Source organism: Seriola lalandi, unplaced genomic scaffold (genome assembly GCF_002814215.2).
Source record: "Seriola lalandi dorsalis isolate HSWRI2012SDOR001 ecotype SW California unplaced genomic scaffold, Sedor1 jcf7180002054560, whole genome shotgun sequence".
Lineage (NCBI taxonomy): Eukaryota > Metazoa > Chordata > Actinopteri > Carangiformes > Carangidae > Seriola > Seriola lalandi.
In genome coordinates this window covers 1,159,996-1,186,602 of record NW_019525113.1, presented here as the reverse complement: position 1 = coordinate 1,186,602, position 26,607 = coordinate 1,159,996, and the positions used below count along the sequence as shown (strand labels likewise).

At 43.7% G+C, this 26,607-nt stretch overlaps 3 protein-coding genes and 1 long non-coding RNA gene across 8 annotated transcripts; 2 read left to right on the top strand and 2 right to left on the bottom strand.

Annotated features, from left to right (window-relative positions):
- Positions 1 to 68: 68 nt before the first annotated feature.
- Positions 69 to 6,617, bottom strand: ehd2b (EH-domain containing 2b). 2 transcript variants are annotated; one of them, XM_023416049.2, is made up of 7 exons: positions 6,480 to 6,617; positions 4,890 to 5,363; positions 4,605 to 4,781; positions 3,444 to 3,559; positions 1,929 to 2,341; positions 1,642 to 1,806; positions 69 to 1,486 (listed from the first exon to the last, which is right to left on the bottom strand). In XM_023416049.2, the coding sequence occupies exons 2-7, from the start codon at positions 5,108 to 5,110 to the stop codon at positions 938 to 940; spliced, it is 1,641 nt and encodes a 546-aa protein (XP_023271817.1). In that variant the 5' UTR covers positions 5,111 to 5,363; positions 6,480 to 6,617; the 3' UTR covers positions 69 to 937. The 2 variants fall into 2 exon arrangements, with proteins under 2 accessions (XP_023271817.1, XP_023271819.1); XM_023416051.2 differs by having other exon boundaries at positions 3,462 to 3,559.
- On the top strand, positions 3,492 to 7,559 carry LOC147818577 (uncharacterized). Its single transcript, XR_015437849.1, has 2 exons — positions 3,492 to 3,604; positions 6,548 to 7,559. It is a non-coding gene; the product is annotated as an uncharacterized LOC147818577 (long non-coding RNA).
- bicra (BRD4 interacting chromatin remodeling complex associated protein) lies at positions 7,442 to 20,155 on the bottom strand. 4 transcript variants are annotated; one of them, XM_087176544.1, is made up of 15 exons: positions 20,099 to 20,155; positions 18,090 to 18,135; positions 17,943 to 17,988; positions 17,326 to 17,391; positions 14,975 to 17,062; positions 14,599 to 14,787; positions 12,561 to 13,187; positions 12,077 to 12,269; positions 11,881 to 11,978; positions 11,589 to 11,723; positions 11,429 to 11,478; positions 11,191 to 11,339; positions 10,996 to 11,090; positions 10,792 to 10,897; positions 7,442 to 10,685 (listed from the first exon to the last, which is right to left on the bottom strand). In XM_087176544.1, exons 2-15 carry the CDS (start codon positions 18,128 to 18,130, stop codon positions 8,812 to 8,814), a joined length of 5,757 nt encoding a protein of 1,918 aa, XP_087032670.1. In that variant the 5' UTR covers positions 18,131 to 18,135; positions 20,099 to 20,155; the 3' UTR covers positions 7,442 to 8,811. The 4 variants fall into 4 exon arrangements, with proteins under 4 accessions (XP_087032670.1, XP_087032671.1, XP_087032673.1 ...); XM_087176545.1 differs by having other exon boundaries at positions 10,792 to 10,894; XM_087176547.1 differs by lacking the exon at positions 14,599 to 14,787.
- Positions 20,156 to 22,637: 2,482 nt separating this feature from the next.
- napab (N-ethylmaleimide-sensitive factor attachment protein, alpha b) lies at positions 22,638 to 26,582 on the top strand. Its single transcript, XM_023416015.2, has 10 exons — positions 22,638 to 22,875; positions 23,839 to 23,918; positions 24,026 to 24,142; positions 24,573 to 24,619; positions 24,762 to 24,839; positions 25,011 to 25,066; positions 25,275 to 25,359; positions 25,461 to 25,565; positions 25,650 to 25,718; positions 26,179 to 26,582. Exons 1-10 carry the CDS (start codon positions 22,778 to 22,780, stop codon positions 26,281 to 26,283), a joined length of 840 nt encoding a protein of 279 aa, XP_023271783.1. The 5' UTR covers positions 22,638 to 22,777; the 3' UTR covers positions 26,284 to 26,582.
- The last annotated feature ends 25 nt before the right edge of the window (positions 26,583 to 26,607 follow it).

The following is a 26,607-nucleotide window of genomic DNA, read 5'->3' as shown; positions in this document are numbered from 1 at the left end:
AACTTCAACAAAGTTTAAGAACTTCAACAAACTATTTCACTTACATAAGGGTCACAAAAGAGACGAGGCACAGTCAGGGCATTTTTATTTGGTTACAATAATAGTTAACATAAGAACATTTGGTGGAGCTGTGTACAGTAGTCAGTAATAAATCAATCATTCGATCTGGCTGAAAAGTTCATCTCAGCATGTAATGTTCTTTTATATAACTGAAGTCTTGCTCCTGCACATACAAAACAACAGAAACAATTACAAAAATAATATATAAAGTATGCACAAAAATGGTGGCACGTAAAGCATCAAAGTGAAATGCATTCAGGTTATTAGATTTGTGCTGCCAGTTTGAGTTGAAAATGCTATAAACAAATCATTTCTGCAAAATAATTTTGTAAATACATTTGTAGACGATGACGTCACTGGAATGGCCCAATCTGAAAATGGCGTAATCCTACAAATTATCACCAAGATAATACTGTGCCACCCCAGTCTAATCACTGGAGGAATGTTAAATTTAAAGATTAAATACAGTTTTTGCTCTGTATTCTGTGAAATATAAGCCAAATACTGCTCGCTTAGAGGGCGCCAGCCTTTATTTACTTCTGCTCAGCAAACACAAGTAGATATATTTTTAAAAGTTCATCATATAAAGCAAACTTTGAGGAGCCAAAGGGAAGAAGCAACCAGCCCAGTGTGACTTCTAAATACACAATCTTTGGCAGTAAGCCCTTGTTATAGTCTCAAAGGTAAGACTTGCACTTAAATACAGCATGTTCCATTGTACGAGACCAAAATCAGTCTCAGAAGAAAAGTTGAACACATTACATACAACATTTTGACATGGGTCTGGGGGAAGGGGGGGTGAGCAAATACAAACAGTAGCAGAAGTGTGACAGCCAATAGAGAATCGTCTCTCAGCTCCAGGGACTTTGTGACATGTTTATGCATCAGAACCCTTCTGCCTGCGTTTGGAGGGCGGGATCAGACGGTTGGGGAGCTCAGGTGGAAGACCGTGGCCCTCCAGCTTGACCTCAATCAGGTGGCTAGCCAGTGCAAATTCTTCATCATCCAGCATGCCATCACGGTCCACATCTGACAGCTTCCAGATGCGACCCAGCACCGAGTTGGGCAGGCGGGAGCTCACCATCCAGTCCTTAGCCTTATTGCCGCTCAGTTTCCCCTCATTGGGAGCGAGGTTATAGAAGATCTCATCATATTTGGGCTTGTCTTTGGTCACCACCCAGTCCTCCTCCTCCTCTGGTCCCTCTCCGTTCTCCTCAGTGAAGGGGTCGCCCTCAGAGAACGGTCCACCGCGGGTCCCCAGGAAGGCTCCACCCTGCACGCCTAGTTGCTCACCTGCCTCCAGCTCCTCCTGCCGCAGGAGGGGCATTAGTTTGGCAATGTCAGCGGAGAGCAACTCATCCAGGGCTGCCATCAGATTAGGCTTCAAGGTTTTGAATTTGGTGAAATCGTGAACCATCAGTTGCTCCTTAGAAAAGGGAATGACAAAAATGCGTTAGTTAGAAGATTTTGCGTTTTTTCTTTCTAAATATAACTAAACAGTTTTTGGAGTAATTCAAAAGAAGGCTTCACATTTGCCTCTCAGATGTACCCATTAGTGAAAACCAACAGACTCAGACTGACCTGCATCTTGGCACAATCTGGGAAGTCTCCAGCAGAAATGTTGTGCTGCAGCTGGATCTTGGAGAAAATAACTGGCAGCTGGTAGATCAGATTCTTCTTTTTATTGTCCTTTCTGAAGACAGAAGGCATCTCCTGCTTCAGATAGCTGATGATGTGGGCGTGGACCTGGGAATAAGAGAGGCATAGCAAAGGTTACTTCCACCAATCTTTTAACACTTCTAACATAAATATAATGCAGTAATGTCAATGCATCAGTAATCATTTAATGAACACTAAAAAACACACACCCTAACCAGACGTGCCCTCTTGACCAGGTCGTTGAGCTTGCGTAAAGCTGCATTGCGAGGGAGGTTTTGGATGTCAGCGAACAGATCCTCCTCCTCCAGCTCAAACAGCTTACGGTTGTCTGTAACCATCAGTGGCTCTGACCAGAAGGAGCCGATGTAGACGCGCAGAACCTCTGGGGTGCCAAACACCTTCCCCAGGGACCACATGAGTGCACCGTACACCCGCATCAGCTGCTGGGTGCCCACCATGTCTGCCTTGTTGAGCACCACGCGCAGCTTGTCCTCGTTGCCCTTCAGGGCACCGATGGCCTCGGAGAACTCATCGGATATCTCCAGTTTATGGGCATCAAACAGCAGGATGATGCGGTCCACGCGTTCAGCAAACCAGCGCAGCACAGCTGGGAAGTCATAACCTGTTTGAATATAAAAAGGAAAATAAAACAGTATAAAAATCTGAGTCTATCATTATGTGCAAAAAAATCTGGGGCCAGGAGAGAGTAGAAGGTCGACACAGACACAAACCCGTCACACCCTATTCTTATATGTATGTGTCAAACCCACTATAACTGTACATTCAGACACCCTCACTTTTTGTAAGATACCACGTTGTAAAAGCAATTCTTTGACTTTTAACATCAAAATTTCTAACTAACTATGTGATTTCTTCATCTGTATCAACATAATCATACTAATAGGTTCAGTTCACCCAACTTACAAAAAAACATTTGATTATATACCTCCTGTGGTATAGCCACAAAGGTGGTTTTAGGTTTTGTTCTCCTAGGATTTCAGATAACCATCACTGAATTTTCTTTCAATGGACTACTGTTTGTGGTGCACATATATTCATAGTTAAAGAAATCATCAGCACTGTCTTTTCAAAAACAATGTTAGTTACTCTGGATAACCCACAAACTTCACTTGGAACTATTTCTTATCAAAGAAATAGCTCGGATTAGCCAGAGAAACTGGGACACTGTTTCTGGAAAGACATTGATGTAGAATATTTTTTTTTATTCCTGTGAGACCCACAAACAACATTCCTTTCACCTCCATTGTACTGGGGCAGGGAGGAAGAAATCTCAGATGGATATTTCAAAACCAAAACTATCTGCATGGCTGATACCACTGGTGATAAGTGAGGAAATGTGTTTTTCATAATGTGGATGCACTCACCATTTCAAGTTGTTAGTTGCTCATGCAGATTGACTTGAATAATGGGTTACTTGAAGCGTGGATGAATAGAAAAGTGGAAGACCTACAGTGAGATGACGAAGATAGCTATTTCTCTCTAGTATATTCCTCCAGATGTTTTTGTCTGTATTACCCCTGTTCCTGATTAGGATTTTATGGCTGCTCAGTACACTGTTGAGTAGTTTTCTTGCCCCGCTGCCAAGTGTTATTGTGACAGAGCAAACTAGTCCCATGAGTTATCCAGGCGTGCCAAGGAGATGAGTTTGTGAGATGACGCTCAGGGATGTGTGTCTCTGCAGGCCCCCCATGCCCTCTCCTCACCTTTGCTACCTCCCTCACCTCGGCTCACTCTCTGCTTTGCCCCGGACAGGATCCCCGGTGAGTCAATAATGCTGATACTCTCCAGGACCTGGTTGGGCATCTGGGCACACTGGAACCTGGTATTATCATCAGTAGACAGGAGAAAACTCACATAAATGATGGTAAGACACAAGTTCACAGAGGTCATTTTAGTTTGAAACATTGTCGGTGTCAATGAAAAGAATCTAAATCATGTGAAAAATGGTTAACTCTTTATCAAAGAGGCCAATGTTATCTAAAGAGCAGATTGGAAGCTGCCCTCTTCAGACCTCCCACCCCTCCCTCTGCAGGCCATTGTGTGCAAGCAGGCCTCTCATTGCTGTGGGCTTCCTGAAGGAAAATGACCACTACTGCCAGAATCAAACAATAAGGCCTGCTAACGATGTGTGGCTTAGAACAACAACACCACTTCCTGTAGCTTATGAGCTTAACGAGCCCACCGGCTCCCCGAACAGGAAGTCAAAGCAAAAGGAGCAACGCAAATACATTCACAAACACACCCTGCAGAGGGAGAGAGGGACCCTGCTGGAAAACTGGCATCTGAACTCCATGTTTGGAGCCCCATTAACAGGAGTACTGTATGTTCCTGCCACTTCTGGCCTTCACGTCCATGCTCCGAGTAGCTAAAAGGGCTTTATTGTAAGATGTGACTTTCTTGGTTCACAACAGTGGAAAAACATACACAGAAATCTGGCAGCCAGCACAGTAACCTTGAGTGTGAAGATTTCTCTTACAGCTTCCCTAAAGCCTCACAATGTCTGTGACTCTATTTGTTTGTCTTCACCCTGAGGGGCTGTGGAGCCCTCTGACCTTGCTTTTGAACTTGCGTAGATTGCTGTTCCTGTCTGAGCACATTTGCTTTCATCAGCCTCTCGGGTGATATCGCTCCCTTTCTCCGTTTTTCCACAAATAAGGCAAGTGCCTCCCTGCTCTGAAATTTGGCACAAGGACTTGAAATTCCAAAGACCTAAAAAAAAAATTGCTGTTATCTCTCCTTCCCTGTTTTCCCCCCTCGGACTCTCTCGTGGAGCCTGTGCATTACATGCTGATATAAAGAATATATTTGGCTCCCTTGGTGGAAATCGTTACACAACACACTGTGAATAAAATCCTTGCTCTCACCTGTTCAGGAAGGTATTTCCAAATGGGTTGAGTTTGCGGAAAGGCTTGTTAGGATCTACAATAAGGGCGTTTCCAGGGATGACTCCCTCCACCTCCCCATGCATGACAGCAGTGAAGCAGTCAGTGGTGGGTTCAGGTCCCACCCTGCTCCCAGGAATATCCTGCTCCAGTAGATACCTGTCAGTCACACACATAGCTTGTGATTTGTTTTTCACCAATGATACTTTGCAATCACACACAATTCAACAGTGAACAAATGTTTGATGCACAGCTGGAACGTCTTACTTGATGAACGTAGTCTTCCCTGTGGAGTACTGTCCCACCACCAGCACCATAGGCTTGTTATCAAAGTCTGCATCCTCCAGACTGGGAGAGTGGAAATCGTGGAAACCGTAGTACTGCTCCAGAGGCAGCAGCTTCTTTCGATACAGGGACTTGAGCCCTTCTGTAACAGTGCGGATCACCTCCGGCGCCTTCTTCACATTTTTTCGCCCCCAGCGTGACATGCTGATTGACTAATGAGATTGTGAGCTTCTTGTAAAAAATCAGTGTCAGAGTTGTGTCGGTTTTTTGGAGCTGTATTTCCTGGGGCTGAACCTTGGAAAACCTTCAGGTGTTTCCTGTATTTATGTGAACACTGCTCTCTTGTCCTTGGAGCCTCCTCTGCACACGTCGAGAGGAATGATAGGGCTGATGGTTTTGTTTGAAGTCCAGATCTTCCCCTTTGAAAACAGTTGCAACACTGACAACTTTTATTTCCTGGAACGAGGACAGAAAAGGAGACAGGTAGAGGTTAATCCAAATGAGATTAATCCAGGTGATAAAAAGTTTCTTGCTGTTCTTGTGCCCGGTGATCAAAGTCTGTCACAATTTAGAGTAAGGATGTGGAATCTGGAGTAAGTTTCAGCCCACCAGGAATCTGCCAAGCATTGTCAGTGCATGCCTGGAAAAAGCTGGTGTTCATGCTGGAAAACTTGCAAACCCAGCCCTGCACAGGCACAGCTCATTTCTTTACAGTGAAATGAGTAAGACATTCCTTTTATCCCCTGCAGTTCCTCTCAGTGGAACATGAAATGTGTGCACGGCTCAATTGTTCATGTAAGGAAAAGACCTCTTAAGGGTTAGTCTATACATGGAAAAACTAATTTAACCCATCTTTTTTTTTTCCACTGTGGTCTCCATAAACACAAGCGCTGGATTAGGAACTGAAGGCACACCTCATTATGAGAAGACTAACACAAAAAGTAAGACACGCATCAGCAGATGGGAGCTCATCTGTGAAGAGCTTCTTTCTTTCAAATCCCATTTGAATTAGGATAAAAAAATATTTGCCTGGAGGAGACTAGGCAACACAGTACTGACATGTCACAAGACCAGTGAGGACAGAGTTCTTGTCAAAATGGCGAACCCTGGAGATTTACAGGAGGGACATTAAACGTGATTTGCCTGCCATTACACACTTCAAGTTCTGTGCCAGCCATGCTGTGTGAGTAAAAGTTGATCTACGGGGTTTGCGTGATACCTAAAGGTTTAGTTAAAGCTCTGAGATCAATTTCTAAAGTTAAAGGAGGGTGGAAAATGCCTTGTGGGTTTGTGTACCACAATTGCAACACCGTTTTGGAACAGAAAATGTACAATTTTAGCCTGCAGGAGCAACAAGAATCAGGGCAGTAATATCAAAATGAGACATGGAAAACATTTTCAAAAAGACTACTGAGGGTTTACAGTTTCCAAGTGCATTAATTCTTCATTTAAGTTTTGATCTTCGCACTTACCAAACACCATCAAGCCTTGGTTTCCTCTGCTGCAAAGTAAAAGTTCAAATGAAAGCAGACTGTTCAAGCCATATTCAAAGTTTAAAAAAAGAGTATTTACCAAGTTGTTGTGGAGAAAGCACGGCCTTCTTCAAGCACCTTGATCTCTCTTTCTCGCTCTCTCTCCAGGTTTGCCCTCTGGAGCTTGGAAAATATTTTGACTTGAGGAGACAAAAACAGTCAGTGTCTTCGAGGAGCTGCAGCTACATGTATGGGTGTACCTCTGACAGCAAATAGGAACCCTCAGCAGAGCGTCAACGCAGCGAGATTATAGAGGATCGTTCTTCCCCAGGGTTTAATGTACATCAGATGAGCTCCAGATCTGGCAAGGATCCTTACTCTGCTTGCGGAAAGAGCACAAAGCAAACCACACTGAGGCTAACTTTTCTCTCCCCTTGCTTCCTTCTGCTAGTTTAACGCACCTCCTCTTCCAGGGATGCCTGGCAACACAGTGGGCAGCACTAACACTCTGCTCAGGGCAGGGATGAGCTGGGCTGTGGCCAGAGGGTGTGGAGCTGGAGGAGTGGGGTTGTGAATAAATAATTTGGGTGGAGCTGTTTTTTTCCTTTTTTCTTTTTTAACATGGCATCGCCTCACAATGTCCTTATGCATATTTATAACGATAAACACACCCTCAGGCTACACCACTCCAGTTGTGGCTTTTAACTTCTCCATGTATTTAAAATTTTTTTGATGAGTTTTTTTTCTCTCCTCAGCTTACTGTAACATGTCATACGTTTACAGATGTAACAGTTTTTCCCCTCCACAGTATAAACACTTTTGCTCCTCCCAAACTCTGTGAACCTTCCAGGCAATGAATCACACAAATAAGCTCTACTTTTCCACATCCATGCACCACCTGCTGGCTGTCTCATAGAGGACACGTCCCACTGTCGCCACCCCCCACCCCCTCCCACTACCATCATACAGTACTCCTCAGTCATCATTAGTCACTCAAAGGAATGTATCCAGAAGATCAGGAATCACTGAACAGCTGGACAAATGACTAGATGGCCTGCAATGTTTCATAAAAGAAGCAAGGTTTAATTTACAGTTTTACTAAATGTACATTTCTTTTTAAAAAGTGTCATTATACACAATAAATACAATACAAAATTAATCTGTAATACTATACTTCAAATTCTCTCACGGTCTTTTTGTACATTATTATTGTTCCTTTTTTTCCATTTCAATGCTTGTGCTTGTGTTTGAATTGTCCACCAGGCTTAAAAAAAGACAAAGAAAAGACAAAAAAAAAAGAAAAAGAAGAAAGAAACAAACACAAACACACACACGCGCACACACACATGCACACGCACACACACGAGGCAGGGATACAGTTGCAGAAAACAAACAGACTGAGAACACAGAAAATCAACAGTTAAAACTGGCCTGCCCCCTGCTGACTAAAACGCACTATGTCCTAACCTGGCATCAAACGTAACAGGGGGTGGGGGGTGGGGCAGGTGTGTGTGGAGGCATTGTCTAAAAACAAGAACCTGGAAAATCATCTGACATCAGAAACAGAATATAACTGAATTTCATTACACGTTCATTTACATAAAACTTCACAATTATCCAAATTATTTTCTCAATATGTTTTACTTTTAAAATGCATGTGGTGTCTATATGAAATGCAGGCATAATGGAGGATGAGGCTACTTGATTTTGCCAATTGAAGAGGAGTGTGACGACTGAGCGTCCCAGTTTATTTTACAGTCTAAAGAAATTTTATCTTGATAAAGAGGTGGCCTGTATCATTCTAGCATGTGCAGTTTGCATCAGGTGGGCAGCATTATCTGTGTGATAAGAGGATTCAATTTGGTTGGTAAAGGAAGACACTGTGTGTATTATGACCTTTTACAGCATTCTCGTTTGCCTCTCAGCTGCACGTAACCAAGTTAGAGAAGGTTGTTGTCTTCTGAACTGTTAAAACAAGCTGCCTGATGCTCATTGGGGCTGTTTAAACCAGGAGATGAACCGTTGTGGACTGGTGCTCAGGCCACATGAAAAGGAATGTATGAATGGTGGATGAGAAAAAGAAAAGGTGAAAAGTGAAAAAGGAAGAAAGAAAGAGAACAGCAACCTCTGACAATTTCTTCTTGTTTCTCGAGCTTGGCTGACAGAACACATACAAAAGGGCAGGCATCTTCAAGTCTGCATCTAACAGAGACAGTTTTACCTTGGACCACACTCACACTTATTCCACCACAGGTCTACTTCAAGGCTGTAAATGACAAAGAAATGTCTGGACAATTCAAATGGACAAACAAAGCCAACACAGCTTGGCAGAGTAGTACAGTGATACTGTTTTCACAGTGCCCCCCCTTCCCCTGCCTCAAAATCTGTCTCTTAGTTCCCCCATGTCAGTCTGGCCTGGGGCTGAGGGGCTGTTATCTGCTTTGAGTCTGGGGCACCAGGCTGCCATTGTGGCCACGGCCACCGACCTGAGGGTGCTGGGCCAAGGAGGACGACGAGGAAGCAGAGGAGGGAGGTGGGACTGAGGGTCTGTGGGATGAAGCTGCCGAGCCCCCTGGGCGCTGGCTTTGGTGTTGGTGGGGCCTGCTGTTGCCCCCTTTAATGTGGTGCCCGCGGGCAGAGGGCTCCTGCTGCAGGTTTAGGATGCTGTCGATGGCGCACTGAAGGTGCTCGTTGAGAGAGTCATCCGGGGGGCTGCCGCTGGAGAAGCTGGCATTATCCATGTCGGGGGAGTCTGATTTGCAGCGTTTGGCAGGAAGTAAAGAGTCTCGTGTGAAGGAGGACTCTGGAGAGGGAGGCCCAGGGGCATGCTGGTCCATTCTGAAAGTCCCACCTACCCTATGTCTATTTTTTCCACCCGCCCTCTTGTATTTACTTACATCTGTCTCTTGGTCTGTGTGCTCCGCCACTCTCTCCTTTGCCCCTTCCTTGTCTAGGAGCTGTGGGAGATGATGGTGTTGTGTGGTTTTGATACCACGGTTGAACACCTCGTCCACTTCGTCCAGCCCCTGCATTGCACTCCCTAAACGGCCTGTTTCGTGGCTTGACTCTGTGTGAGTGTGCGAGGCCTCCCTGCCTCTTTTCTCCACCTTCACACTGGCTATCACTGTCCGCTCTGAGGGAGGAGATGAGGCCTCATGCCTGGGGGGTGACGGCGTGGGTCTGGGGTAGGACAAACTTTCATCTCCTCCCCCTGGGACACCAGGTCTGACCCGGGGACTAATGTTTTCCCGGTAGGTTTTTCGAAGGGGGAGGCGACAGGTTGTTGGCGAGGGATTGGCAGTGGAGGCAGGATTGTGTTTGACCCCACCCATACCATGATGATCCAACGTCCCATTCATTTGAGTGGAGGAGGCGGAGGAGGAGGACGACGACCAAGTATGAGAGGAAGAGGTAGAGGAAGATGGGGCTGCATTGGGAGGAACATTACCTCTCAGTGGCGGGTTACACTGAGTGGTTGCTATGGTGACTGATGAGGCAGAAGAAGCTGTGCATACGGGGGACTGAGTTCTGATGACTGTAGTGGGAGGAGTCGATAAAGGGTGGGACTTTGGATGTGGTACAGCAGCTTCAGGCTGAGGCTGAGGCTGAGTCTGAGACTGGGATATAGACTGGCTGCTCTGCTGAGGTTGAGGTGTGTGCACTGGGTCTAACGCAGTGTTATGAACCACCTTACTGAACCCCGTTTGATCCTGCTTGATCTTCAGCTTCAAGCCAATTCTCCTGCGAGCCTCGTAGGTCTTTATAGGTGGTTTGCTGGTTCTCTGTGGGAGAGCGTCGTCATCATCGGCTGCTTGAGAATTGAAGGACGAGGACGAGAAAGAGGAGGATGCTGCTGGAGCTCGACTGAAGGAGGAGCACTGGCTGGTGGGTTCGGCCACCGGCTTGCCCGCTGCGGCTGGAGGTGGTGGACAGCTGCTGGACCAAGACACAGAGGCTCCACCTCCACCCTGCTTTATTACCAGTTTGGTAGGAGGAAAGGGGGTAACAGAACTGGTGGCGGGAGGAGCAGGAGCAGGGGGAGGAGGAGCAGGCGCAGTAGCAGGGGCAGGGGCTGGAGCAGGAGCAGGAGCTGGAGCAGGAGCTGGAGCTGGAACTGGAACTTGGGCGGGTGCAGGTGGGGGGTTTGGGGTGATGTTTGGAAGAGGGGCTGGGGCAGGAGCAGCAGATGCTGGAGCAGGGGCAGCAGCAGCTACACCTCCACTCACTGAGGTGTGCTCAGCAGATGAGGATTTCTCTTGGGATGAAACCACACTCTCCAACATGCGCGCATTTGCTACAAACTCCTCTGCAATGAAACAAACACGATCATATCATTAGCATACACATGCTCACAAGCATACAATTTAGATGAAGACAACTACAACAATGTATGACAGACAGTGTTAGGGTACCTGGTCTCTCCTTGGCCAAAATCCTGTCCTGATTCAACGCAATCTTCTCCTCCTGAATGAACATCCGGTCAATCATCACCATCTCTGCCGAGGGGCCCAGTCTCTGCTCAGGTTGCAACGCCAAAAACCATCGGTTCAATATCAATTTAGGACAAAGAAGACAACAAGATGGTGTTTGGTGAGAATGCTGGTTTATAAACTTACTTTTGACTCCGCAAAGAGCAAGTGGCGATATTTATCCAGCATGGCCTGGGTCCTTTTCAGCAGCTGACAGGAGACCCTCTCAAATTCATCATCCACTGTGCACAAGAAAAACCAAAATGTTTATTAAGATCTTGAAATTGGGGGAAAGGTACTAAACAGCAATTTGCCTGCACTAGAGGATATGGAGTTGGTTACCTCTTTGATAGTCTTGAGAAGAGTTGGCAGTTCCCTGGTAGAGATGGTAAGGCAGCAGTCTGTGCAGTGTGTCCTCAAAAGAGTGGAAAGGAGCACTGTAGTTTGGGTGAAGCACTGAACCCTGCTGTTTCCTCAGCTGCTCTAGCATCCTGCAATGAGGCATGTACAAAGAAATACTTCTCTCAAAAACTGGGATTTGAGACAGTTAAAATAACCTTAAAATGCCTGTGGCACACACCTGGCTTCTTTGCTGGGCTCTGCGCTGAAAGGCATCTTCATTGTTGGTGTCTGTGATGTAAGTAAAAGATGAACAACAAGAATTAAAATCTTCAGACTGATGCTTAAACATTAGAGGCAGTTTTTTGGGACGTCACTATGATGACGTGAAACTACTTTACCTGAGTTTGTGCTGGAGCTGGGGGCTGTGGAGCAGGCATTTGAGTCAGACTAGCTCCTAACACCTGTATCTGCATTCCACCTTTCCCCAGAGTCATCCCTCCAACTGAGCTGATCACTCCTGGCTTTGGCTGAACCTGTGGGGAAATTTAGAAAGAAATTTAGAAAGTGACAAAATACATAAAAAAAAAAATTCAGTGTTGAATTGTAGGAAAATGTAGAACAGCTAGAACACACCAACACACATTGCCCACCATCCAGTCCTTGGAGGAATTGGCTAGTAATGTTACTTACCTGTGCAGGCTGGGTAAGGCTGGCAGGAGTGACAGTCTGATTTACCATTGCTCCAGCTGGCCCTTGGGCTCCTGAGAATACCTGTAAGTCACTTGATGCTAAAATAAGAGGAAACAAATCATTACAAAGGGAAATATTTCAAGGTGTGTTCAGGGTACATGCCGTTTTGAATCATGAGCGGTAAATTGTGTCTAACCTGTAGCAGGGGTTTTGACAAGCACTGACGTCGGCTTCAGCACAGAGGGAAGCTGAGCAGGTGTACCAGTGCTGGCTGTTGATGTAATCGCGGCTTTATCAACAGGCACATCTTGTTGAGAACTGAACTGACTGGTGGCTTGAGGCTGAGGCTGAGCAGGCTGCTTGGCCTGGAGCAGGATGTTCTGCTGGACCTGAAAACACATCAGGACAATTTGCTTACATGTTTTTGTAAATATGGAGCTCTAGATGAACCAATTGTTTCCAACCAATTAATCGAAATATCATCCAAATCACAATATGGCCAGTTGCAATATCCAAACTGCAATTTACAGAGATTCAGCTGCTCAAGCATGGGGTGGGGTGAAAAAGTAGCACGTGAAGTCAAAATACATAAGATGGTTTAACTGGTGAGACCTCTGACTGCATGCAAAGTTCATAACAAGTTTTCATTTAGAGAATTTTGAGAGGAACTGGGACAATACCTGGTGCAGCTTATCCAGCAACTGTTTCTGCTGAGGTGAGGGCTGGGTGATGCCTGACAGGGTCTGAATTTGCGCTCCTACTAATTGCAGGTGGTGCTGCTGCTCTGCTGTCAGGCCCTGGATGGGAACCTGGGTTTTCACTACAGCTGTAGTAGAAGTGCTGACAGGAGATGCAGTGAACTGGTGCTGTGCAGGTGGTGCAGGAGGAGGCTTAGGTGACTGTGACACGGGAGGCATATCTTGTTGATAAGGGGCAGGCTGGGAGGCCGGCCGTGGCTGAGTCTGAAGCTGAACTTGAATGTGTGCCTGCTGGAGCTGTGTCTGCTGCGGCTGGCCTTGTGCAGCTGGTTGGGGAGATTCTGCAATTTGGTTATGGACAATAAAGAGTGGAGCGTGAGACGAGGGTGTGCAGGAGCGGGAGGGAGTTTGAGACTGAGGCTGAGGCTGAGAGGGAGGACGTGACTGCTGCTGATGGTGTGGTGACTGGATCTGCTGGCTCAGAGTGAGAGGAGACTGGGAAGGCTGGGGACTGTCTGCCACTGGGGGCGCTGTGGTGTGAGTGGTCAAGGCTGTTGAAGGTGACATGCCCTGGATCTTCAGAGGCTGCTGATGTCCACTGGTGGGTACCTGAAGAAGTGGATTCACAACACAATGATTTTCATATCCCTTTCAAGAATGTAAACAATATCTGAACACAGGAGGAAACGGGACATTAAGCACAAAAATCAAACACAAAAAGTTCTACATGCACTACTTCTACATTTCTAAATGCATGCAGTATCTACTAAATGTGATTCTAGTACGTGGTTCAAGGTTTGATGCTAGATACAAAATAGGGCTGGGCGATATGACTATATCACAATCTTAATTAGAACATCTTTTCACATCAGTATTTATTACGATATGCCAAATGTATGAATGATCATACGTAAAATACTTAAAGTGATGTTTACTACAGTGATGGCATTCCACTGTTATGCATTGCAGTAGACAAAACTCTTCACACATGGGGTTTAATCACACTCATATTGTAACAATGAGCAATTCCAATGAAAATCAATACACAAAAATATGGAATTATCGCCCAACCCCAATACAAAACTACACAAACATGGGTAAAACACCAAACAATACAAAAGCAAAGTGTTAGACTTTAAAATCAAGTAGATGCTGAAGTAAAAGTAATAGAAGCCCAATGATTTTTTTCTAGCTTTTGAGGAGGATTACACATAAAAGGGGAGCAATGATCATCTGGCGAGCCAAAAAGAAAAACAGTTGACAAAAGCAAGAAGTAAAGATCTGCGGGCCTGTGATGGTTAAGTAATAGGTGATCTGAACACTACAGGGACGGGAGTCAGGGGAGCATGTCATTTTGGTCTGGGAGTTATTACACTGGTCAGATTAAGGGTTACAAGGGGTAGTGGCACTGTAAGCACACAAGAGTCTAAATGAGATGTGCAGGGTTGAGAGGTGTGGATCGACTGATCAGTCATTGGTCAGTAATGTGGCAGATGAAGGTGAGTTGATCGAATTTGATTGAGCAAGGTGAGTTGACTGAATTAGTGTTAGTAAAAGGGTAAAGAAGATGCACCTAGCACCTTGGTAGCTCTTCTATTAAGCACGAGCATGGTTTTTGTATACTGTCACACATTACATAAAATGAATGAAAAAAAAAAAAAATTAGTGAAACAATTAACTTAATTTTAAAAAACTGGCACTTGATTACCAGTGCCAAATTCTATAGAGATGGATTAAGTTAAATATTAAAAATAGCACACTGGCTAAAACACAATAAATATGAACTAGTGGAATGATCATGCCTTTACATAAAATGAAGTGATGTTAGAAACACACACAAGCTGCAAGCGAATGAGTAATTTTTGCCATAAGGAATTGCACAGCAGCAGTGAGAGCAATGGAAGCAATGACTAATGCAGAAGAGAAGAATAGAGCAGTGATGGGGAAAGGTAAGATACCCTAACGTTGTGGCGGCAGCAGCAGCAAGTGGGTGGGGCTTAACATAAAGGGGCATTTCTACCTGCTTTACCACTGCTGTCATGTGGGAGGGGCCAGGGGAAGGACTGTGGCTCTGACCCACCCAAGAGTCAGTTAATTGGCTGTCATGGACAGCGGGGGCCAGAGCAGTGATGTTGTTGCTGCTGACGATTACAGACGCTGGTACGCCCACAGAGGGGGTTGACTCATTCTCTGTTTGGTGGTGCTGCTCCTGATAGGAGTACATTTACCATTTCAGGACGAGGGAGGGAAGGAGGAAGGGGATTGGAGGGAAGGGGGAGTAAAATAGTAAACCAAAGAGGTCAGACCAAGATATCACTCCGTGCATGTTATTTAATATTTAAGACAATGTTAACTATACACAATTAAAGCTAACGTGCAAAGAGTGGAACACTGACCTGTTGCAGGAACATCTGCAGAGACTCCTGGCTCAAGATCATGCTGGAGCCCTGGTTGGTGAGCAGTAACCTCCCTGGACTGTGCTGAGCCTGATGGGGGACCAGCCCCACTGCTGTGACAGAGGAAGAGGTGGACACAGACATGGACGGAGAAGAGGAGGGTACTGTAATAGCTGCGGACACAGAGGAAGCCGGTTGCATGGCGAGAATAGAGGACTGCGGCACATGCTGCTGAGTGGGATGAGCAGCCTGGTCTGTGGTGCTACCCAGCACAGTAACACACTCTCCAGGCTGGCTTTGAGCCATGGTTGCTGCTCCTGTGCTGCTGCTGCTGGGGACTCCACCTGGCTGAGGTTGCAGGGCTGGCTGAAGTGTGACTGCCGGGCTCAGCCCCTCCACCTGACTCAGCATGGTTAGGGAGTTCTGGATTGGCATACCCTGTATGACTGTCTGGGTATGACCTGAGACAGTGTGGGTCTGTGTCTGGCTTTGACTCTGAGCCAATGAGACAGGCATCTGAAAGAGGGTAGGTGTGCCCATCTGGCCAGGCTGGAGCTGAATGGGTCCAGAGAGGATGTGGGCAGCCCCAGGGTGGCCCTGTGAAGTCAACACCTGACCCAAGTTGATGTTCTGGTTCGCAGTTAAAATCTGGTTTGCAATGAGCTGTCCACCAGGGCCCTGGCTAGTTATGATGTGACCCCCAGGGTGCTGGGTCAGGATCTGCCCACCTGCCTGTAGAGGTGGCAGGAGAAACTGGTGATTTTGACCTTGCAGAACTGTCTGAGGGGGAATAACGATGCTGCCTGATTGGTTTAACAAGTGTACACTGAGGGGCTTGCCAGATGGTTGTGCTGCTTGTTGCTTGAATAGGGTCTGTTGAAACTGTGGGCCTTGTGTTGTAGCTTGAGTACTCAGGACAACGTTGGAGCCTGCCTTTCCTGTCAGGAAGGCTACATTCTGAGCAGCAGAAACTGGAAGTTGCTGCAGCCCTAGAGCCTTGTGGGCATCGTTTTGCAGGGGTTGGGGTGCTGGCTGTGGCTGCTGCTGCGGCTGCTGCTGTTTGAAGAGTTTCGTTTGGATGGCTCCCCCCTGAGGGGGTTTAGGCTGAATGGGTGTTGGTGTGCGCTGGATGATCACGTTCTGCATGATTTGGCCTTGAGTTTGCGTCTGAGCTCCAATTCCTGAACTTAGAGGGTTGCTGCCAAAGCCCACAAGCCCAGCAGGAGCCGTCATTGTAACGCCACTGCTGCTGTTTGTGCTGCTGACACAAACAGCCGGTCCATTTAAAGCTGGAGATCCCAAAGTGGCTTTGTTACCTTGGATCAGAAGTCCACCTCCTGAGCCTCCAAGCCCCGCCTGAGAACCAGCACCTGATACCTCTGGCCCAGACTGGTGCAGCTGGTAACCACCCATGGCTTTAGCCAGGATTGGCTGCCCAGACTGATTGATAGTCATGACTGTGGGCTGACCGACAACCTGAATCTGTCCGATACCCAAATGTCCAGACTGACTCCCATTAGGAAGAGCTTGGAGACTTGAAATGGGTTGAAGCGTCACATTTCCCAGGCCCACAGGCTGCATAAATGGCTGAACACTAATGGCCTTGTTCATGACCTGGGATTGGAGCTGAAGGCCCTGCTGAGCAAGCACTGACCCCAGCATGTCAGCTGTGGCATTGGGGGGAGTAGCAGTGGTGCTTGGGGCTGACCCAGGAAAAATTGCTGCTGTTCCCCCAACACCAACACCTATGCCTACACCAACAGCAGCGCCTCCAGCCCCAGAGAGGCTGGCATCAGGCAGTGTCTGAACAACCTGTGTAAGGCCTGGAATTCCAAAAGAGCCCAGGTCCAGCTCAGCCTCTGCCTCCTGTAAGCTTTGCTCTGTGATGTTGGCTTCAGCCAAGCTCTGCTGCAGGATGTCACACGGCTCGTGATTTGTCCCAATGCCATTGCTCCCACCTTCACCACCTGGGGATCCTCCCAAGATGTCTTCATCCTCCAAGAAGTCCAGGTCAACACTGACTCTGGGCAGGCCTGCCGGCTCACTGGCCGACAGCTGGACTGCAGGCTGGACCTCTGGAACATGGCCCTTAATGGAGAGGACAAAGAAGAGAAGTGAAGCGGGAGGATGGGTGAATGTTGATGGCTAGATCTAGAAGTGATGGTGAGGAGTGTAACAAAGTTAACTCAGAATTGCAGACATGAAAACCCCCAAAAAAACCTGTAGTCACGTCGCAGCAAATCAAAGCTTGTAGAGTGTAGGTATGTTAGTGGAAAGGAAGGGTATTTGGAGATGCATGCTACATAGATGGATAGAAAACAGAAGGAGGAGGATTGGGGGATTTTACTCACCCCAGTGGTAGAGAAGAACGAGCTGGAGGGGTCACTCGAACCATCCAAAAGGTCGTCAGTGTCCAACTACAGACACACCCACCCAGGATAGGATAGACAGAAACCAAAGGCACCCAAACCAGCAGGCAAAAGCCACCAGGACAGAGAAACATACAGACCATCAAACAGAGGAGAAGGGCAAGGAAAGGACAGAACACATTCCAGAGAACCAGATCGTAAAGAACCAGTGAAAAGATAGGCGACAGGGGGGCAAAATGACAGGAATAACAGAGTTGGGAAGTGTTAGTATTAGCATTTCTCATTTTTTAAATTAGCTTAATAAAAAGGGAAGGCAGGGAGAAACCATAAAAAGTGCAATCAAAAAAGCAAAGAAAACCATTAAGCAGAGAAAGCAGTATAAAAAAAAAAAAAAAATGAAAGCAGTGGAGGGCGTGGGTTTCAGGGTACACCAATGTATAATCTGAAAGTGACTTAAACACGTAGTCACACAATCCCCAGCTAAAATGCGCACAACAAACACTCCTCATCACATCAATTACAAACCCATTTTTTTAAAAACTAATAATCAGAAGCCTAACAGATGCGACTTCTTGAACTTTTTTTTCTCTCTTACTCACATGGGTCTCAGATCCATGAAGAAAGTCATTGAGAGCTTCTGGGTCACTGCAGGAGAAAACAATGTGATTCACAACGGGGCGAAAGACACGACTGAACAGTTTGTTATAATATTAAACTGATCTAACACTTTTTCAATAATGACTTACCAAATTACATCTAGAAGGCACCTGCCGTCTTCATCATCCATGACAACTGTTAAAGATGAAAAAGGGTTTAAATTCCAGATTTATTTCATTATCAATACACTCATAAAAACAGCATTAACAACAATTTACTCGTTCCCCAAATGTATAATATTTTCAACTATGTAAACATAGTAACGCCTCTATTATATTGTTATTAGAACAATACCACAGTATGTGGTTTTTAGCTCCATATTTAGCGCTTTGGTTGTTTAGTGGGACAGAGGTTTGAGTGCTGAGTTATAATTACACTTTGACAGAAGTTATCTACATCTGATGATGCACAACTACAAAACTGTAAGATGTTTTTTTCAAATGCTGTTCTACATCAGTGTGGCAAGGAGTAATGTCATGTGGTTGTACATTTTTAACATTCAATAGTCAAAAATTAAAATGACGTTCGGTGAATTTTTTCAGCAAAGCTCATGAACAATATCATTATTGCACACTTTCAGCATTGATTAATCTGTATAGGAAATAAAGCTCTTTATGCTGTGTTGTTGTACTCCATACTGCAAGACAGAACCACAGAAAACCCTTTTAAAAAAATATATTGCTTTCAAATTGTTAGTCTGCATTTTTCAATCAGTCTAATTTATGTCCAAAATAACTTCATTAATTTGAATTAAGCATCTTAATGACTCAGATAGTAGAGGGCACGTTTGGTTAACTGCAACACCAGTCCTTAAACCACCTTCAAACTGTGTTTTTTATTTATTTTTAATTTTTTAATTTTTTTTATTGTTATAAAATAATTACTTTATGTAATAATTGTCTTTACAAATTCTGCCACAGATGAAATGTAGACACCTGAAGTTCTTTTGGTTAGTCTATATGTTTAAAAATCTTCCTCAAAAAAACAATGCCAAGAGTGAATGGATCTTTTTTTTTTAAATGTCCCCATGTTTTTCCACATTAAAACTATAAGTAATGACTCAAAACGTTACATCACCGAATGCTGTCAGACATATAGTTAGCTGTGAGTCTTGTGAGAATAAAGCAAGCACAGAAGCAACTATGAAAGGTTGATGCACTGGAGATCAAGCAGCAGATGTTTGCTTTACAACGAGAAACAGCGGATGGAAATAGACAACAAACTGAAAACGCGCGGTTTTCACAAAGCTTGGAAAGATTTCGAGTGCGGGCTGTAGCTGGATTCACCACAAGTCTCAACAACTGTGCACAACACTTTCAGTAACATAATCACAGCTAGTCACCAAATAATGCAAGCGAACATATAACCGTGGTTACGACGGGGTAATATCCGCGGTTGCCGCTCTAAAAATGCAGCGGATCGTAGCCATTACTCGGTCAGAGCAGAGCCAGTGCGCAGGATATGAATGGGGACACTGCAAGCGGCTAGCTACATGCTAGCTGGTGTTTTCAAAGAGCCTTCCATGCATATTTTGCCGATTCGTTACAACACACCTTAATTAGCTACCATACGACTGTCTTAAGACTTTACTTTGATAAAACGCTTGATTTCAAAAACCCGTTTCACCTCTATTTCCAGCATTTTGATGCATCTGGGTTGAATTTCGTTAGCTTAGCTAGCTAGCCTGCTAAGCCAAGCAGCTATCAACAATATTCAGACGTACGGCTAGCTTGAGCCTTTGACATTCAAAACAAACCACCGACTGACACATTTTTAACACTCGTATCGTACAGCGGCACCTCGATTCAACCAAGAAAAGGCAGTATTGTTTGCTTTGAAGTGTAAACGCAATTGCGTGGCGAGCTATCTGTCTCCTCTTGCAAGCAAAATATGAGTTAATGTTGGAATACTCTTGGATGAGGGGGGTATGCTTGGGAATTCGGTGGAAAATGACTATGTTTGCCGGGTCGTGCAGTAGCGTGGCGTTTCGATTACGGTAGCGGTGCAGTTTGCGGGTTGTCCGCAGTGCATAAATACCGCAGGTTTGTTAGAGTTATTCGGATTAATTGAGAAAAATGCTGTTTTATAACAAACTCACCCGAGACGATAGAGGTGCAGGCAGCGCGGGGTCTCCAGGACAGCCTCGCACGGGCTGCTGTACAGGACCCAACTACAGGCAGGAAACAGCAGACTTCCGTTTTGCCTGATTGAAATCTGTGGCTCTTCTGTGCTCCTTATCGACATTCATTCTCACCATAGGTTGAAGTTTGAGGTTGAACATTTTTCCTGAGTGAACTTTGTGTGCTACTCTTTTGCTTTAAGGATGGAGTAAAAATAACAAAATAATAAATGTGTGCTTGTGTATTGTAATCAAACAAGCGGATCTCGTGAAAAAACCCTGGAAACATGGGTGACCAATCAGACCTTATGTGTTGCATTCCTGATCAATAGAAAAATGTCAAGACAAAGTTGTACATACAGTACTTGCACAAACTTTTTAAAAGTGTGGCTCTGTCAATCCTCAACACCAATGTCTAGTTAGATTAAGAGACTGCAGTTTGTCTCAGAAATCACAGCTATATGTGTGTGTGTGTGTGTTTGTGTGTGTGTGTGTGTGTGCGTGTATAGATAGATAGATAGATAGATAGATAGATCGATATGCAACCCTCTTATACCAAGTCATTTATGCTGAACATGTCATGTTTTGGGAATACTTTGCTATCAAGCACCTCAACAAACCATTGGGAAAGCTGTCTTTTCAGGCAGGATGGGGCCCATAAACCTTAAAATGATCCTGCTTTGTATTACATCATTTATATAATTCAAAAGGCAAGTAATCAAGCTAAAGGACTTACATACCAACCATGATCATGATTCCCATCAGTTCATGACCATCTGTTTATGACCCAAAGTACAAGATCATGTAACGCAGTGGGACAGTGAACAAAAAAGGTCTACATTTAGATGGCTGAATAGGGATAGATGAATCTGATGTCATTAACACAATTAGTGTTTGGTCCTAAATGCTGTATATGTTGTGGCAAGACCTTGAATAAGCAGATGATCACAACTAACAAAATGAATAATGTCACAAAATATACTTAACCTCCTAAGACCCGAACTCTTGCATGGCGTGCATTTTTAATTTCTCTTTGCTATTTAGGCTGATTGGGACCTGAGAAAAATGATGTCCACATATGAGGACATTAGTTTTAAATTTCGATTACTGAGTGGCAGTATAATATCCTCATATGTGGTCACCAGGCCCTTGTTGAGAAAAAGTTAGTATTGTGGTCTAGAGAACCCAAAATGTGAGGTCCACATATGTGGACGCCAGGTCCTAGGAGGTTAAACCATCAACCAAGTGCTTTGTAACCATTACAGTTTTACTCAGCTGCAGTATTGCAGTCCTAATGTTTAAGAAATAGGAGATAGGCAAGAAAAGTAAGTCTGACATCAGAGAGTTTATGATATAAATCCCTGAACAGGCTGTGGGAAAAATGTTGGTGGGGAAAGTGAAGGAATGCTCTCTTCACCCAGATTTCAAAGCTGAGCTGCTAAAGGGATCTCACTAACATAAAGAAGTAGGCTAAATCTTCCTTCTCCTCTTTGTTTGACTTCTTACATATTTTGTGCATAAAACCTAAATGTTACAACATCATCTAACCATACAGTATAATTACGCAGGTTCAGAAACAACTACCAAAAACTTCACAACATTAATTTTCCAATTTATAAGCATCCTGAGAGAAATAAGACTACTTTACATCTACAATTGTTTTTCCTTCAGTTACATATAATGTACACATATAATAATGTAAAGACAATTACTTAAATTAAGTTACTTGCTATGTAAATTATCAAATGACTTGCCATGATATAGCTTATCAGGACAATTTGAATAGCCTAATATACAGTTTGTACAATAGTATATAGGTATTGTCTGAGATTTCACCAGGAGCCAAGAGAGTATTTTTGGTTCATTACCATATGGCATTTGTGCATTGCTTTATAAATTAGATAACCAAGTAAAAGAGTCAAGTTAGACATTATCATTATTTTATATGGGCTATACATTTATTATAAGATGCCTTTTAGTGTTGTCAGAAATATTTCCCTTATATGCTGGTGAAGAATTACAAATGGTATGCTTGAGGAGTTGATTGACAATATATGAAAATGATTAGAATCAGAATCTCAGAATCAGAATCTGCTTTATTGGTCAAGTATGTAGATAGATAGATAGATAGATAGATAGATAGATAGATAGATAGATAGATAGATAGATAGATACTTTATTTATCCCCCAGGGACAATTCCTGTGACACATACAAGGAATATGTCTCCGGTTTACAATGCTACTTGGTACATAAATATAAATATAAATATAAATATAAATATAAATATATATACAGTTAAAAACAAGACAAGACAAGAGTATTGAATGGGTCAGACAGTGCAAAGTGACAAAGAGCATAGTGCATTAGTAGTATTGGTATCATCGTAATTTAGGCCGTATTACGGTTCATGTTTGGCGTGTTTCATCGTTACTGAATTAAGCAGCAATCTCTAACAAACAAATATGGAAAATGGCGCTTACGAAGAGCACTGAACGCAGCACCAGAGTCTTCAGCAGCCCATGTCACATGACAGAGGTGATGGTTACTTCGCTGCCGGTGATGTGACAAGGCAAACCCGTTGCTGCTAGCACTGGTTAGCAAGTTGTTGGCTTTCGCATTTCCTCGTCCCTCCTCAGAATCAGAGCAAAGACACGAAAATGGATAATAGTGGGAAAGAAAAAGAAGCAACGGCTCTAATGACTGAGGCCGAAAAGAAAGTAAAGTCATCGCAGTCGTTTTTCGGAGCGCTGTTTGGGTGAGTATGTCGGCTAACTACAGTTGAGCTAATATTGCCAAGCTAAGGCCAACTAAGCGGAAGGTGGTTAGCTGTCAAAAACAGCAAAAACAAAAACAACAACAAGTCTGACTCTGCTGCAACATTGGGCTTCACTGTATCTAACGTCAAGTTGTTTTGACCAGTGTTATGTAAGTGTGGCCAGCGGTGAAGTTGAGCAACATACGCAGCATTATCTTCCCTCGGATCACTGCAGAACGCATATCTGAAAATAACTGAAATAAACCTGCATGCCGCAGTAACCGGACCTCAGTGTCAGCTTCTGCAACGTCTGTTTGAGGGTGACTTCATTATGTCAGCAGTGGATGAGCCTATATTAAAAGAAAAAATGGTGTACCATTTAATTTTGGGTTTTGGCTGAAGTGTTACAGCTGTAGCGCCACCACCTGGAAAAATTTAGCAAGGCCACTCGGTCGTGAGGCGCAAATCATATGTCAATCACAATTGTTTACATTAACAGAGTAAACGGATTTGTGAGTTGCATCCCCACCCACCAGCCCAGCATGGATATAACAATGAAAAACAATATTCAAGGTGGTTTTTATTTAACTCTGACGTGTTCATGCTCAGAGGCTGCTTATGTTGATGCTGCTTGTGTATGTATGCAACAGCCACATGGTTATGAAACGCAGAAGGAGTTGGTTGGAAAGCTTGAAGTTAGAAGTGTACATGTAATTGGTTCTGGATAATATGATAACATTGTCATGATATTAATAATAATATGTCATAATGTTGCATCACAAAATTGCAACTGGGAGTTGAAGTTAGACAACGTTTTGAACTTATTTGACTGTCTTTATCTTAGTGAACAGTAAATGTCTCTGTCAGTGAAGTGGCATGCCCCCAAATATCCATATATTATTATATTTATGACTAAAAATCATTATTGCATTGTTGTTAAATTAAACATGTGTGCCGTTACAGAGGCTCCTCCAAGCTGGAAGAGGCATGTGACATGTATGTGAGGGCAGCCAACATGTACAAAATGGCCAAAAATTGGTGTGGTAAGATGATTACACTTGTACATTCAAATGGTAATGGTGATTGCCCCTTCCCTGTTTATGTCTGGAAAGACTTTCAATCCTCTAACATGTAACATTTTTATTTTCAGCTGCAGGAAATGCATTCTCCCAAGCTGCTCGCCTTCACCTGCAGATGCAGAGCAAACATGATGCAGCCACTAACTTCATAGATGCTGGAAACGCCTTCAAAAAAGCAGATCCACAAGGTAATCATTACTCATCACCACCCTTCAGATATATAACCACTGAGGTTCACTTGTAATGCCCATTAAAACTGCTGTACCAATTCAAGTAGACCATGTACATAAAGCTGATGTCAAATAATGTCATTGAGATGTTCCAGACAAAGAGCTTTAACAGCATTATTTATGACTTTTCCCACAATGCAGTTAACAAATGGGGATGTGGGCTAATGAATGCTTTGCCCTGGTGAAAAGTATAAATAAATAATGACTTCAAGACCAGTGGTCATCATCCTTTAGACACATTTAGGAACAGGAACATTGTTTAATGGACCTTTAAACTTGCAGCTCTCACTACTGGTTGCCTTTCTTTTATTGATTTTATTGTATTGCAGTCATGGGATCTGAAAATATGTAGTCGTCTAAATATTTTTTTTTTTTTTTTTTCCAACAGAGGCCATAAACTGCCTAAACCGAGCTATTGAGATTTACACCGACATGGTGAGTCTATACACGGGGGGATTCTTAGTTTCTTTAAATGACAGAATTTGACAAGGTTTAGCATCTGATATTTTTTTATGTATCAGGTATCGCTCCCTGTTGATCTATTCTCCCGTGGGTGTTTTCTTTTTTTTGGATTTAGGGGCGTTTCACCATCGCAGCCAAACATCATATCACCATTGCTGAAATATATGAGACAGAGCTGGTGGACATCGACAAGGTCAGATTAAATAACTGTTTATTGTTAATTATTTTACCAATTAATTCCAGAGTAAATTCCTGCTTCCAGTTAAATTGCTGATCAGTTGTTTGAAACCGTCCAATAATCTCTTGTTAAATGCTAATGCTCTGTTTACGTCATATGTCCAAATTTGTCCAACTTCCATTGCAGGCCATTGCTCATTATGAACAAGCAGCAGATTATTACAAAGGGGAAGAATCCACCAGGTGACTATTTTGGATGTGTAATGTTTCCTCTTAGGGTGTGATGTTTTATAGGCTGATGTATATATTTTTTCTTTTCATTTAGTTCTCATTTGTTTTCATTTTACATCTTTGTTTTATAACCGTGCAGTTGCATTACTTGACTTGGTTTTTGCCCCTTGATTTCTGTGAACATGTGTCACCTGAGAAACTTCTTGATTTTCCTTTTTAGTTCAGCGAACAAGTGCCTTCTGAAAGTAGCAACCTACGCAGCTCAGCTGGAGCAGTACCAAAAAGCTATTGAGATCTATGAACAGGTGAGATCATGCTCACCAGCAGCCTTCATCTCACCATGTTATCAGTCCTTCCAGGGGCTGCAGTAACAAAACTCACCTGAATTGTACTTTGTGATTTTTAGGTCGGAACGCATGCAATGGACAGTACGCTCCTGAAATACAGTGCCAAGGATCACTTCTTCAAGGCAGCGCTCTGTCACTTCTGTGTAGACATGCTGAACGCAAAAGTAAGCCGTAGCACTGAACTTGTGTCCACGTGCAACAATTGTAACATGAGCCACTGCTCTAATATTCATTCTCTTGTCACCCAGCTTGCTGTGCAGAAGTACGAAGAAATGTTTCCAGCCTTTTCAGACTCGAGAGAATGCAAACTGATGAAGGTAGGCTTTGGTGGTGTTTTGGCTCCAAAATCCTTCAACAAAAACACAGAATAATCCTCTAGGTATAGAGAGATGAGGCTGATGGATATAAACCCTCCAACTGACTGACTGCTGCTTTCTTTTTCTTTCCACTCTGGTCTCTTTTGTTGTTTGCATTAAACATTGTTGATGACAGGTGCTTGAACTTTCTAAAATCTACATGCCCCTCAGTAACATAATGTAAGCTTAGCATAATCAGCTTAGTACAGTTAAGGCCTTCCCTCAACAGTCCTGTTTGGAGTAAGAAAGCCATGCTGGTGTTTAAACTGTAGGAGTAAAAATTATTTTTATAATGATTACAGGCATATAGACTTTGTGTTGTAGCCTGTTGTTTTGCCATCTCATTATCTGCATTTTCTGTAACCCTCAGGATGTATTTTTGACCACAGCATTGTTGTAAAAAATGTTTTTATCTAAACAGAAACTTCTAGATGCCTATGAAGAACAGAATGTGGAAGCCTACACTGATTCGGTGAGTAGACAGTTTTCTTTCAGCAGAATAAAGGCATGTAGCCAAGGTTTTTAATTGAGGCTGTTTGAAGTTTCTGCATCAGTAAGTTTAAACATCCTAGGCTGACATCAGTTTTTGTACAGTGTTTCTGGGTCAATATGCTTTAGTGCCAACATGATTACCTGTGAGTGAGGTGTTGGGATACCAGCAAAAATTACTAATTGACTAATTGACTAGAGTCTTTAGATACAATGAACTTCAGCTATAAATCATGTGAATCAGAATGTGTCAGTGTGAACCTCCTTCTATCTTAAAGATTAATAATTATTTCTCGACACTGAACTGATGAAGTCAGTAAGCAGGAGTGTATACAATTTATAAAAAAAAAAAAAAAAAAAA